General features: G+C 34.8%; 1 protein-coding gene across 3 annotated transcripts in view; it reads right to left on the bottom strand.

Moving 5' to 3' along the window:
• LOC118186366 (uncharacterized) overlaps positions 1–15,453 on the bottom strand; it is a 99,015-nt gene that overhangs the window by 63,113 nt on the left and 20,449 nt on the right. For all 3 annotated transcript variants that reach the window (XM_085808413.1, XM_085808415.1, XM_085808414.1), the window contains exon 2: positions 7,257–8,293. In XM_085808413.1, coding sequence (XP_085664539.1) covers positions 7,257–8,293 — 1,037 coding nt within the window. The remainder of the gene's footprint in view (positions 1–7,256; positions 8,294–15,453) is intronic.

The following is a 15,453-nucleotide window of genomic DNA, read 5'->3' as shown; positions in this document are numbered from 1 at the left end:
ATATCATACTCCAAATATGTCTGAGGGCTTAACTTATTGTTTAGATTAGATAGCAAAATGCTAACCCCTTTCAGCCATTCAAGGTCCAAAAGTGGGGTTGTGTCCATTATCAATCAATGCATTGCTACTGTATTGATTTCTTAGCAGGTGTTTGAAAGTGTTATGCACAAATCTCAGCTAGACAGAAAAATTATGTTTATGGCACACCTCTTCCTTGAAAATTATATTCTCCCTTTGCAAACATCAGGGGGGGGAAGGATTTGGGGCTGGCAGTCTGGAGGACTGGGTTGGACCAAATACTGAAAGTCCAAATTTATGATTTTGCACTACAGTGGATTAAAACAATTCAGGTTAATTTATATCTTATAAGAAAAATTACGCTGAAAAATCACGAGGGGGTGGGTGGATGGAATTTGTGTAACTTCAGTTTCATTAATTCAATACATTTAGTATATCGCTGGAAAACATTTACTTTGGTAAAAACTAAAAATAAAAAACCAAGAGATTCGGTGATTTACCATGAGACTGGGAGATGTAATGAAAAGCTAAGGTAATTGCCAACTATATATTACAAAAAAAAAAAAAAAAAAAATAGGAATTAGTAATAAACTGATTGTTTTCCCAATTGCAGTAGCCAGAAGTGTTATTATTTTCAGCATCGATCTTGATCAGATAAAACTCTTGCAGTCATAATACATACAAAGCTTGACTATTCGGAAAGCTCAGGAAATGCTGAATTCCGGAAGCATGAAAATTATGGACAGTTGAGTGCACAAAAAACAGAATCCATGTTAGAAAACCCAACTAACTGGGTAAAATTTTCGTTCCAAAATTCAAAAAACGATCATCTTATTTGCTAACAACTTTAATATCAAAAAACTATATTCAAAGTTAGATAAAATTTCGAGAAAAGAAATGCATTTCAGATGTAAAGCTTTTAAATATTTTCATAGCCTTTAAATATGAAAGTAAAGCATCTGATTCGGAAAATGTCACCAATCATTCTGGCAAAAGTTTAAATGAGCAGATCATTCTTTATTTAATTAGATAATAAACAGGCACAAATTACAGACACATATTAAAAAAATCTTAAAATCATTTAGTTTTTTACATTGAATCACCATTTTTTACCTGTTTTCAAAGTCATGTAACGTGGCTTTTGCTGATGGCTGGATCCTGTAACTTTGAAAATGCTTCATATCATGCAGTCCCAAATATTAATCATTGTTTCAAAACATACAAAAACATTCAAAACAACTTACAGCCTTCTTTAAAAATTTAAACCGGTTTATCAAATAATCAATAAATCAAATAAATGCTTTAGGCACGTGCATTTGATTTCCCCAGTAAGAAAAAAGTCTGGAGAATCCCGGTTCTTAATTTTCCTTTGGCCATTATTGAAGAATCAATCATTTTAGCATAAACTTGTGTGATCAATAATTTGGCTTCATAGCTGTGTACCTGCTTGGCATACATTTCAAACCAAAACATTCAGCATAGAAATATCTAATATTTTATATCCCTGACGCCATCCTGGCGAATAATAATTTATTATATTTTGCTTTCATCAGTGTATGTTTATCAACACAGGACAACTTGAGTAATGACTCATACAGCGATGCCTAAACAATTTTTTTTATATTAGTTAACAAAGAGTATGGAAACCTTTTATGTTGACATTACCCTTGGCAATGATTACAGATTTAAGTTAAATGCGCGAAATGTTGACGAGGAAAAATTTAACAAAAATCTTTTTCCATATGCTAAAAATAAATTTTGTTAATGAGACTCATAGGCCAAAAGATTACACTTAGTGCTAGTTGAATTAATAAGAGTTATTTTACCCAGAACCAGCACCAGAGCTCGTATGGCCGCATCGGAAGGCAAATTTTAGGGAAGACAAAATTTTTGGGAATTTAGAGAATTACCGAGTAACAAAATTAAGAGATGACAATGATAAAATTTTTGGAATTTAGGGAAAACACTGGGACCCAAAATCAAGGGCTGGTAAAAATTTAGAACTTAGGTAGGGGCTTGGTAGCAGAATTTAGGACCCGCAGAGACTGCATCAGGTGGCAAAATATTTTAGCGCCTGCCCTCAGTAAGCTTAAGTATATGTGAAAATTTATTTATTCAGGACTCAGATAAGTCTTAAGCATGTGCTAGAATTAGACATAAGTATAATAAATAACTAAATTAATACAATTCAGGCTTAACTGTCTTGGTGCGTGACAAAAGCAAGGCAAAATTTAATTTAACATTTCGTCGCCATGCTACATAGTCAATCATGTGTAGCATACGCTGTTAAGCTAGGCTAAAATTATATTTTACTGATTCCAAAGAATTTAAGTTAATATAGCAGATTGTGTTGCTCCTTAACTTTCTGATTTGATCCAGCTTATAATTTTTTGCAGGCTGTTGTAATTACTGCAATTTTATGAAAACTAAAGTTTGAACTTTTGATTATGTCGAAAAGAGTATATAATTCTGGAACTGTAGCAGGATCTACAATGCAAACGCCTGTTTCCATGTCTATTAATCAAAAAGTGGAATTGCTGCAAAAAATGAATATAGGTACATCCGTCTCAAAATTATGCGAAGATTATGGCACTGGAAAGTTAACTGCATATAACATAACAGAAAAAGGAACTTAATGAATTTTTTGGAAAGTCAACTGCACATAACATAACAGAAAAGTTAACTTTATGAATTTTTTGTGGATTCCGACATCCCACTTGCAATAAATAACAGACAAATTCTTCAATATGCTAGAAGAGACGATCATGACAAAGTGATGATTGAATGGTCAGACAGAGATGCAGCGAGGGTGTGCCATTCACAGGTCCAATGCTAATGGCTAAAGCCAAAATATTTCATGAAGAAATGAACTAAAAAAAAAAAAAAAAAAAAAAAAAAAAAAACTAGCTAAATTTTTAAAATAGAAAATTTTAAAATCATTGTGGTATAATGCAATTAAAAAGTTTAGATGAAAAAGCTTCAGCTGATATTGAACTATTTGCAGATGAATTCAATGAACTCATTAATAGTGAAACATTATATCCAGGACAACTTTACAACTATGATGAAACTGGTCTTTTCTGGCAATATGAAATACCTTGGCAACCTCTACAGAAACGACTCCAACTGGTGTCAAATATTCCAAAGCTAGACAATTTTAGCAGGTGCAAATGCTGCAGGAACACACAAACGTAAACTTTTCGTAATCGGAAAAAAGTACACGACCTCGAGTAAAGGTTTCTTGTTATATATCATGCAGATAAAAGAGAATGGATGACACAAGCGTTAATATATGATTGGTTTGAAAATCACTTCATACCCAAAGCTCGGGAAAATTTGAATTCGGTTAGTTTACCTGATGACGAAAAAATTGTCTTGATTGTAGAGAAATGGGGTGATCTTTAGAATATGGTAACTGGTAGTTTGGCGATAAAGGTTACTACCTGGGACTTTGGTAATAATGTGAGCAGTATTCAGTTCCGATTACGCATTATTTTGTGTGAGGGAAATGAGAGATCATGGGATATGTCATGTGATATTAATGGACGAATTACGGTTCTTTAATCAGAAAAGGGGGGAATTTGGAAAAATATCTGTGGCTGTATATTATTTTGTATTAAGCTTCATTGTGTGTTGTGTGAAGTAGGGTTGAATAATTTTGGGATTGTATGGCGCTGTCTAAAGTGAATTCTAGATTTTTAATGCGTTTGTGTGATAATTTAATGCATAAGTGTATCCACCATGTAAGCAAGATTCTGAAGAAGATTAGGTAAGTTAGTATTTTTAATTATTTGAGGATATTATTTTTATGCATTGTTCTAAATGTAAGGTGGAAGTAAAGTAATTTGGTATTATTGGGAAAATTGTTATTAGCTATGATTTAGTTTAAAGTAATTAGGATTGTAAGCTAATTTTTATTAATTTAATGTATGTGCTTATTTATATTTTAAGTAGTGTTTTTGAATTTAATTATATTTTAATTAAATGATAGTTATTTTGTGAATTTTATGTTTGTAGGAATTTGGTATATGTTTTAGTTGAAGTAAACGTGCATGGAAATAATTTAAATATTTGACACTAAGTATTTGTAATGTTTGCGGTATGAATTCGTTGGTGACGTTTATAATATAATAGATAATTTAGAGGTAAAAGTTTTTGGATATTTTATTTATTTTATATGTGGAAATGTTCATATTTGGAAAGGGTATATACTTTTTTGCGATCAGGTAATTTCATATATATTCTTTTTACCGGGTTTAAAGATTCAGAATATTGTCATGTATTTTCGTGAAATTTTTCTAATTTATGAGAAAAAAGCAGTGTACATGGATATAGTGAAGAGTGTGCGCAATGCCATTTTTGTGTAATTCTGGGATGTTTTTTTAAGTAAAAATAAGTCGACGTGTACATGGTTTATGTGTATGTGTTATTTTGAAAAATGCGTAAGGAGAATGGTATTGTGCAGTTTTTCCTAATTTTGCAGTGAATATTTGTCATGATTAAGCAGTTTTGTTAGATAAAATTTCTAGCATAAGTGTAATTCGGCTAGTAGATTGTTGGAAGAAGTGTTCAGTAGATAAAAAGAAAAGAAACATGTCTTTACTTCATGAAGACAAAATGGCGGCGGGGGAAAAAAAATAGAGGGTTGCTGTAGGAGAGTTGGTCGCCAAATTTTCGCCAAAAAATCGTCAAGTTACCATAATCTAAAGATCAACCGAGAAATGTTTGGATCATATTTCACTTAAAGTTTTAATGATGTAACCATGCTATTCTTTCCTCCAAACTGTATGTCCATCACTAAACCTATGGATATCAGAACAGTGCGAGTGCTGAAGTGCAAATATAAAGTCGCATTTTTAAAATCCATGTTAAGTTTCTTGAATAATGGCAGGACTATTCATGAATTTAAAAAAATATTTTAACATAAAAACCTGCTGAGTGGAGCATCGCAAGATTGTGGGTGGATGTGCCTCCAGATACTTTAAAAAATGCTTGGCATAGTTTATGGCCAAGCTACCATATTTCATGGTGAGGACGATGAAGATGATAGCCGCGAATATGAAGGCTTTCGGATATAGCAAACCACAGGTGAAACTTTCCAATTAATGGGTTTTGTAAAGAAATGTGGACAAGCGGTAATTAAATGAAGATAATATAACAAAGTTTTTCATTGCGGTGACAATGCTCCAATCATCAATCAGTTAATGGACAGCGAAATCTGTAGCATGGTTCTAAATCCAGAAAATACCGATAGTGAAGAAAAGTGACAAAGAGGTTATTGAAAACGAAAAAATTTTGATAAACAAGTTAGTTAAAATTCTCAAAACAGCAACTACAGGACTTGAACAGTAAAACTTTGTAACTGAACAAGAGACTATGTCTGTCTATAGAATTGAAGAGAAAGTATTAGCACAAAAAACGAAGCAATTTAAATAATTTACATTCAAAGAAATGTTAAATAAAGTAAACAAATACTAAGCTTTTTTTTGGTAAATTTTGATGCCCTTTAGATCATAAATGCTTCATTATTTCATAAACCACAATCTTATATTTTTAATTTTATAATTTCTACTTGCCATCTTACTAAATTTAAACTGATGGTTTAATATCCGGATAAATCCGAAATTGCCGAAGTCCTGATCTCAGACCTTGTACTGTAATTAGTACAGTCAAAAGTCGTTAATCCGGACCTCAAAGCTACAAACTTTCTGTGCATGCGTCAACGCATAATGTGTTTATGCATCCGCACAGGCGTTTATGCATGCGCATGCGCATAATACGTTTACGCATGTGCATTTAATGTATAACAGACGGTATAAGCTAAGCTAAAATGATCTAATTATCTATTTCAGTTAATGTTGCAGATTGCATTGTTCCATAATCTTCGAATTGGATCCGGCTTATTATTTTTTGCAGACTGTTAGAGCAATTTTATAAAAGTAAGCTTGAACTTTCGATTATGTCAAATAGAATTTCCAATGCTGGAGCTGCCAAAGGATCTGCAAAGCGAAAGCATGTTTCGATGTCCATTAAACAAAAAGTGGAACTGCTTCTAAAATGGATAAAGGCATGAAGAAAGTGACAGATAGGTGATTTGTTTCTCTAACCATTCTGAAATCTGTTTATCAATTTCACACTGCTCTGCGGAAGGGGGGGGTTGATCTGTCAGCACTATCCTCATCTTCAGGGCAGATGTTTTTATTTTATTCGGCTTATAATTCCTCACTAAATGTAGTGTTTCATCTCGATGTACTCCAATATAATTTAAATCAGTTTCCTCGTCATTATAAATATCAAGAATACACATCAAATAGTTTTCTGGTTGCAATTTTCTAATTTCGACTATGCGTAATGTATGCTTTACGCATGCGCGCATTGAAAGAAATGTTTAATAAAGTAAACAAATAAATATTAAGCCTTTTTTTTTGTAAATTTTGATACCCTTTAGATCATAATTGCTCTTTATTTCATAAATTATGGTTTCATATTTTTAATTTTATAATTTCTGCATACCATCTTACCAGATTTAAACTGATGATCTATAATCTGGAATAGCCGAAGTCCTGACGAGTCCGGATTAAAGACTTTTTACTGTATTACGTAAGTATTATAATTTGTATTATGAGTTTTATAATGGCATTACAAATCTTTAGTTACTAAATTTTTCCAGGGAAAATTTTTTCTAAAATATTCAGATTCTTGAATTCCAGATAGTCAGGCTTTTACGGTAAGCACATATTTTAAAACTTTGCATAATTAAAAAACTGAAAGAAAAATCAACTGCACAATTTAAAAATTATCTAGCAAAATATACAGGCAGACAGAGCAGATGGAAATAGATTTTGTGTGCTCAGATGTCGTACTGTGGTACAGGACATTATTAAATGGGAGATTAAAGTGTCCTGTTGGCATAAATTTTAACTCTCCATGCAGATTTCCAGTGGTATTGATTGCCAACATGGACACAGAACTCACCAACATGCATTTTATCAATGAGGCTGCAGATAGAAACAGTACAGCTACTCAAAGGAAGAACATGAGAACTGTTCATTGTACTTCTTTTTAGCAGCTGCTCACTCAATTTTAACTATAATTACATTATGATGATAGAGTCAGTATTTAAAATAAATAAATAAATAAATAAATAAATAAAATAACAATATGAATACAGTCAAAGTGAAATGTCATTTTTAACACATTTTTAAGAACAACATTACTTAATAAAATCAGAAACTCACAGTCTGGTGGTCTTTCTTCATTGATCATAGTTGATTTCTTTCGTAAGTTATATTGTTCTTTCTCACTCTCAATACTTTGGCAATCAGTGCCAAATTTTCTTTTACTTGATTTATGTAATGAATACTTATCCATTGAAGGCTTTACTCTTACCCCTCTATCATATCCATTTCTCAGAATTTCTATACTACTTATATCAACCTCGATTTTCTCAACTATCACTTTTGGCTTCTCGTTCTGGTGTTGTTTCTGGTCTTTACTGGTAGCTGACTGTTCAAAATCTTTACTGGCAGTTGACTGTACAAAATCTTTACTAGTAGTTGTTGATTGTTCAAAATCTTCACTGGTAGTTGTTGATTGTTCAAAATCTTCACTGATAGCTGATTGTTCAGAATCTTTACTGATAGCTGATTGTTCAGAATCTTTACTAGTAGTTGATTGTACAATATCTTCACTGGTAGTTGATTGTTCCAAATCTTCACTGATAGCTGATTGTTCAAAATCTTTACTGGTAACTGTGTGTTCACATTTTTTACTAGATGTATTTCCAAGGGATTTAGCATACAGATTAAGGTCATCTAACCAGGGAATATCATCAGTAATTTCAAATGTAGGCTTATTAGGCTCACATAGCCAGGGATCATCGTTTGGAAAATCAAAGCAATCAAATGTAGGCTTATTAAATTCAAATGTAGGCTTATTAATTTCAAATGTAGGCTTATTAGGCTCACATAGCCAGGGATCATCCTTGGGAAAATCAAAGCAATCAAATGTAGGCTTATTAATTTCAAATGTAGGCTTATTAGGCTCACATAGCCAGGGATCATCCTTGGGAAAATCAAAGCAATCAAATGTAGGCTTATTAATTTCAAATGTAGGCTTATTAGGCTCACATAGCCAGGGATCATCCTTGGGAAAATCAAAGCAATCAAATGTAGGCTTATTAGGCTCACATAGCCAGGAATCATCCTTGGGAAAATCAAAGCAATCAAAGGATAAATCAAATTTTGACCACTCTGCCATGTTATAAATTATTTTCCTGAAAAAAAAAATTATAAGGAAAAAAAATTTTTTTTTTAATCAAGCAGACATTTAAGAGAAGTAAAAAAAGCTGTATACATACATAGATAAGTAAAACTTATAAATACATTACAGTAAAGCATATGAAAGCTATCTGCATTAGTATGATATACACCATCATCAAACCATACTTTTATGTTTGATATAAACTTTATACACATTTTAGGTAATGGCTCTTAGCATTCTTACATTCACCAAAAATTATTAATGTTGATTTAGCTGATTTACTCTAATTAGCATGATCAAACTCAGACAAAATTCAATTTCTGAGAGTGCTGTTGATCAAAACTAATATACAATTAAGCAGATATAAACCAGGTGATCCAAAAGTTACAGAAATAGTAAAAATTCAATAATTCCAAAAGTAGCACAATGTGGATTTCACAGAAATGCAGTAAGATGCTAGATTTTTTTAATAACAAAAAGATGTTATTGCTAGAACAGCTAAATGTTTTGCAGGTGGCGTTGTAGCTATTCTGTAGAACTGGCATTTTATATGGGACTGAGTAACCAATAGCAGCTTTAAGGAAAGACGAAGTAGGATGACCATCAAGGGTCCCTGCTAAATGCAGGGACGTGCCATACTAAACAATCAAAACTGAGAACACCAAAAAGTATCTTTTGCAAAACTTTTTATAATGATTTTGCTATTTTTTTTTTTTTTTTTTTTTTTTGGTTTGTTTTTAGGGAAAAGAAGCAACAATTTTTTCCCAAGATGCCAAACAGAATATGTTTAGCCCTGTGTGTGACTATCAGGATCATCTTCGAGACGTATTCTTACAAAATCTGAAACCAACTGATTTTGAGAGACATGATTTTGCAAACTAAGCTTATCATCAGATGGAACACAGCACAGACTGTGTTCAAAATTTCTAACCAAATTTGTTATCTCAAGAAACTATTTATTACTCGGAAATAACTATCTATATCTCTTTAGTTATTTATGACTCTACGATAATTAAATAATTCCTTTACTCTCAAATAATGAAAACAAAAGTTACACTAACTCTCTAAACAGAAAAACAACATAGTATAGTATATTGCCATTCTCTGAAACATAAACTGTTACAAAACATAGATAATAATAATATGAATAGATAATAAATCAAAAAAAATCTATAGAGTAAAGAAAACGATTATATCTGCTTGAGGCTCGTGCAATATTACTCAGAAGCTGCAGTTAGAAAAAAAATGTAAACAAAAATATTAGAGTCAAAATATTGTTCATCCTCCCACCTTGCAATATGAAATTCGGGACTGAGTATGCAAAATAATAAAAAATTAAACATTGTTCTCACAAGTCCAATCAATGAGGAACTTTAATTGTCCTTCCTGATTTGGTTATCGTGGGCGATTTTAAATGGGTATGGATTATTCTATTTGTTTCTACAGGTACATCATCAATTGGAGTTTGCTCTACCGAAATATTTTCGCATCGTTGACTTCCGCTGAATTTCGATGGAAGTTCATCTTCAGTCAATAATTCCAAAGGATAAAGATTTTGTCCAGCACTTATGACTTCTCCATTTTGCACTTTAATTCTGGCTCGTCGACTTTCACCTTCGGTACCTGGAAATAATTGTATGATTTTACCAAGAGGCCAATTTAATCTCCTTTTGTCATTGCTTCCGATTAAGACAATGTCTCCTTTTAATTTACAACTTCTAGCACATTATTTGCTTGTTTTCAAAGTTCCCAGATATTCCTGGCAAAATCTTTTCTTGAAAACTTGGTTAACATTTTGGATATAACGCAATCTACGTTTATAAAAGTTAGAATTGAAGTCATGTTTCCCAATTGGCAATGAATAGTTTTGTTTCTCGTAAAAAATTTCCAGGTGTTATGGAAGCGAGACTTGAATCAGCCGATACAACTGTTAAAGGTCTATCATTTAGAATAGCTTCACAGTTACTTTCTTAATATTCTTTTCATCATTCCTACGAGGCGTTTCCACCAGCCACCCCACCATGGAGCGCCTGGGGGAACGAACTTCCAAATAATATGTTCATTAGCTCCTTTTTTTTTTTTTTTTTTTTTTTCCAATTTCATTGAATTTGATTGAAGCAAATGCATTGCATGCTCCAACAAAATTTGTTCCATTATCAGTATAAATTATGGATGGCTTCCCACGCCTAGCAGAAAAACGATGAAACGCTTGTAGAAATGTATTTGTCGTTAAGGATGTAACCAGTTCTAAATGAACACAACGGTACACTGCACAAGTGAATAGGCAAATCCATGCCTTCTTATAGTCTCTTAGAAATATAGGTCCAGCATAATCTATGCCGGTTATTTGAAACACTGAGGCATCATGTACCCGATCTCTAGGAAGTGGTGGCACTGGTGGGTTAACATTTGTGTTTGAATAACGCTTACAGGTTATACAAGTTTTCAAAACAGATGACACAACTCTTCTTCCCGCTAATATCCAAAATCTTTTTCTTAAGGAATTCAGGATGTGAGAAACTCCATGTCCTTTCAACTTATGTTCTTCCACTATTAAACTTCTTATAAGAGGATGATCACTTGACAAAATAGCAGGAGTTCTGAACTCAGATGTATCTTCTCTTTGAAATATCGCTGTTTTAGTTCTGATGATCCCACAATCAATGAATGGATTAAGACTTAAAATCCGTTTATCTTCTATTCCATTAAAGGACTCATTTTGTATTAAACGAATCAAGATATTCTCTGCTTCATTTAACTCAGATACAGTAAGTTCATCCTTTTTCTTGTTTTGATGTTTACAGTTGTAAACAAAACAACACATCCACGCTACAGCCTGACTAGTCTTGCGATTACTTTAGAATCTAGTTGCAACTATTTCACCAGCATTAAGATTTATTAAGGACGAAATAATCCTTTTCTTTTTCTCAAGAGCTATTTCTTCTTCCTCAGCACTAAAATCTTCTTTTGGCCATTTTTCTCGTGATAAATATAGCCATTTAGGACCTGCCCACTATCTAGATTTAATTAAATAAGAAGCAGAGCATCCTCTACTGAGCAAATCAGCAGGATTCAGTGATCCTGGTACGTGCCTCCAAGATTCAATAGAAGTCAGTCACTTTATTTCCTTAATTCTGTTGTGAACAAATACGTCCCATACTTCATTCCTCTGTATCCAAACTAGCACAGTAGACGAATCTGTCCAAAAATAAATATCATCAGCTTGAAATTCAGGTATTATGTTGGATGCTAAACGTGTACATATTGTAGCTCCAAGAAGTTCCAATTGAGCTATTGTTGTCTTTTTCCTTCCGTTGGGTGCAACTCTCCCTTTAGCTTGCACCAAATAAACTTGAACCGAAAATCTTGTTTGTACTCGAACAAAGGCCACAGCTGAATATGCAAGTTTACTCGCATCACTGAAGAAATGAAGTGAGATATTTTCAATCTCACGATCACAGTTTAACCATCTTGGTATTCTCATTCTTTCCAGACACTGCAAATCATTCAACCATTTACAAAATTGTGATTTTGAATTTGAATTAACTTCTTGGTTCCAAAATAACTTAACTTCCCATAGCTGCTGAAGTAAAAGTTTCTGCACAAGAGTTACGGGGCAAGCTATTCCTAAACGATCAAATATTTTGTGTGTAGTAGCTAAAATATCTCTTTTAGACAAAATTTCTGGTAGATTGTAAGTGATGTTAGTAATATTAAGGGAAAGGTAATCTCCACATCATTCCCAAATCATTCCTAATACATTTGTGGCACTAGAGGAATTATCTGTTGGGTCACTATATTCCCAACCACATACCGTATTTTTCGCCGTATAAGACGCACTTTTTCTCCCCAAAATCAGGGGGGGTCTTATACGGCCTGCGTCTTATACGGCAAATACAAAAGCCCACCATGGCCCTCTGCTGCCCCTCCACCTCTGCATACATACCTTACCGCAGGAATACTCGGCCACTCCGTTCCCTTCCACCTCTTGGCGCCGTCTGAGACCAGGAAGCCCCGCTCTGCCTCGCACTGTATTTGGACGGTCTCTGCCTCGTGCTGCGATTGGCTGAGCGAAGAGGCGCGTGCCTTTGCTCGCTCCCGCGCTGGCTTTGTGCACATTTTAGAGTCTCGTAAGCCAACGCGGGAGCGGGTGAAGGCACGCGTCTTTTCGCTTAGCCAATCGCAGTGCGGGAGCAAGCGGAGGCGAGGATAGCTGTGAGCTGTGATATATGTAGTATGGTAGCAGCGAAGAAGAGGAATTCTTGGGGTTAGAATAAAAACATGACAGCCTTTTTTTTGTTACTTTCACTGTTTGCTGACTGTTTATGAGAGTAAAGATAGCTCTTAGTACGTTACATGGTTGACATAAAATTTTTCTCAAATTGCTGTTAACTTTATACAGTTGATATAAAATATTTTACTACAGAATTTGGTTCATAATCTTTTTTTTTTTTCTAGATTTGCCTCCTTTAAAATTGGGTGCATCTTATATGCCGCTGCGTCTTATACGGCGAAAAATACGGTAATTTTAGCTTTCTTGTAGCTAAAGTATCTGAAGCAACTTGTATGAACTGTTGCAATTCTAAATCAATTTTCACACTCGTTAAACAATTATCTACATAAAAGCTCTTCTTCAATTGCTCAATAATATCCACTTTATACTTTGGGTTTCCATTTAGTTCTTTCAAAATGGATTCTAGAAGATGGTGAATTACAGAAACTAGCAAGAAAGGGCTACTTGTAACTCCAAATACTACCCTACAATGCCTGTAATTCTTCAGTTTTCCATCAGTTTTATATCATAAGAATCTTAGATAGTCTTTATCCTTAGGGTTGAGACTTAATTATAAGAATGCTTTTCGTATATCTGCAAAAACTCCTATTCTGTTCATTCGGAATCTATGAAGAATTGAAGGAATCAGTTCGATAAGGTTCTGACCTTTTTCTAGACAATCATTGAGACTAGGTGATCCTTTTTGCTTGGCCGAGGCACCAAACACTAGCCTGATTCATGTAGTACTGTTTTCTTTTACTACATGTTGATGTGGTAGATAATGGCATGTTACATCAATTTTGCTTTTTGGTACTCCTTCTATGATGTCTTCTTGTTTCCATTCACTAAAAACTTCACCATAAGCATCATAAAGTTTCTCAGCTTTTAGTCGTTTTACTGTAGAAGCTAATCTCTTTACAGTCATAGTTATCTTTTAATGGTAGACGGTTATCAAGTGTTGCACGTGGTTGCGGCTGTGTGCAACAACAAACTATGCGTATTGGAATTTGCCAGTGCTTTTAAGGATGAATTCATAACATGCCATAAGAGCCAATTTTTGATAATAAAAACATTTAATCACATCACAATATTAAAACTTAATTACTACAGTCGATAGACAATCACTTTGGAGGAAAACGAGTGACCAACTGCACCGACGACGAGACATGACTGTGTGTCGCCGAAATCACCTTCGGTTATGGTTAGTGATAACGGCGCGCGGTTGGCGAGTACAACACATGTTTACAGAGTCGCCACAGTACTCCCCCTCCAGTGGCAACGAATTAAAGGTACCGAGGGTTAAATCGGACTCTACGTCCGGAACGTGTATACTGAGCAGCACTTGTTTTCTGGAATCCAGGCACAGGAACTAATGTAGTAGTAGATGTTGGTGTAGACCCAATAGATGAAGGTACCTTCGAAGGAGGTGGGACTGATGTACCAGTTTCAACAGTTTGTGGTGCTAAGATAAAGGCTGGTTTGAGACGATCAAGGCTCACCACTGTCTCTTTGTCGCCGATTAGCATCCGATAGTTCTTGGATGTTCGACTTAGAACTAGGTGTGGGCCTGTATAGGTAGGCTCCAAAGACTTTTTTGATGCATCACACCGTAAGAACACATGTGAGGATGTAGCGAGTTCTTTAGGCACATACACAAGTCTTGAAGAATGTATGCTTGTGGGCTTAGGGTATAATGCAGCCATGGTTTCACGCAATTGTTTGAGGAATGCATGGGGCTGGACATTGGGTGAGTTTTTTTGCGGGATTTATAAAATCTCCCGGTAAACGTAAATTGGTACCATAAACCATTTCAGCACTTGAAGAACCCAGGTCCTCTTTGATAGCCGTTCTGAGTCCTAACAACACAATAGGAAGGATATCAACCCAGTGAATAGCAGTATGGCATCTAATGGCCTGTTTAAGAGAGCGATGGAACCTCTCAACAAGTCCATTGGAATTCGGGTGGTACGGATCTTTTTAGTTCCCAAGAATTTTGTTAATGCAGTAAATAATTGAGATTCGAACTGCCGCCCTTGGTCCGTGGTAACGTACTCGAGTACCCCAAACCGTGAAATCCATACAGAAAAAAAAGGTTTTTGCCACAGTGTCAGCTGACATATCTACAATAGGGATAGCCTCTGGCCAAAGTGTGTATCTGTCGACACACGTAAGAAGATATGTATAACCTAGTGATAGGGGTAAGGGTCCAACCAAATCGATATGTACGTGGCTAAAGCACGCAGATGGTAACTCAAAGCGTTGACATGGAGTTCGAGTGCGCCTGTGAATTTTTTATTTTTGACAGTCTGTACATGACCTCGCCCATGCAGCGATGTCCTTCTGCATACCAGGCCATACAAAACACTGTTGAATTAACGTGCGAGAAGCACGGATGCCATGATGGGATAAATTATGGAGGCCGCTAAAAATACCAAGCCGGAATTTCAGTGGAATGTATGGCCGCACCACATTACCTTGCACATCGCAGTACAGTGAAAGATCTGGTTCTAACTGCATAGGTACTAAATTAAGTCCACGAGAAGACTTGTCAGACAAAAGATGTTGCAATTCTGGGTCCTGTTTCTGGCATTCAGCAATGGCGGAGAAATCTGTTATTGATGGCAACTGAACCTCTTCAATTCTGGACAGAGCATCAGCAACTGTATTTTGAGGGCCTTCTACATGCCTAAAATCGGTTGTAAACTGCGCTATGTAATCAAGATGACGCATTTGCCTGGGAGAAGCCTTTTCAGGCTTTTGTCGAAAAGCGAAAATTAGCAGCTTGTGGTCGGTATAGATAGAAAACACACGACCTTCTACCATATGACGAAAATGTTTAAAAGCCTCATACGCACTAAGAAGTTTGCGGTCGTACGTGCTGTATTTTGATTGTGCTTCAG

Source organism: Stegodyphus dumicola, chromosome X1, assembly GCF_044657685.1.
Source record: "Stegodyphus dumicola isolate Sdum_Otavi_A_Nest chromosome X1, ASM4465768v1".
Lineage (NCBI taxonomy): Eukaryota > Metazoa > Arthropoda > Arachnida > Araneae > Eresidae > Stegodyphus > Stegodyphus dumicola.
This window is presented reverse-complemented; position numbering and strand designations above follow the sequence as displayed.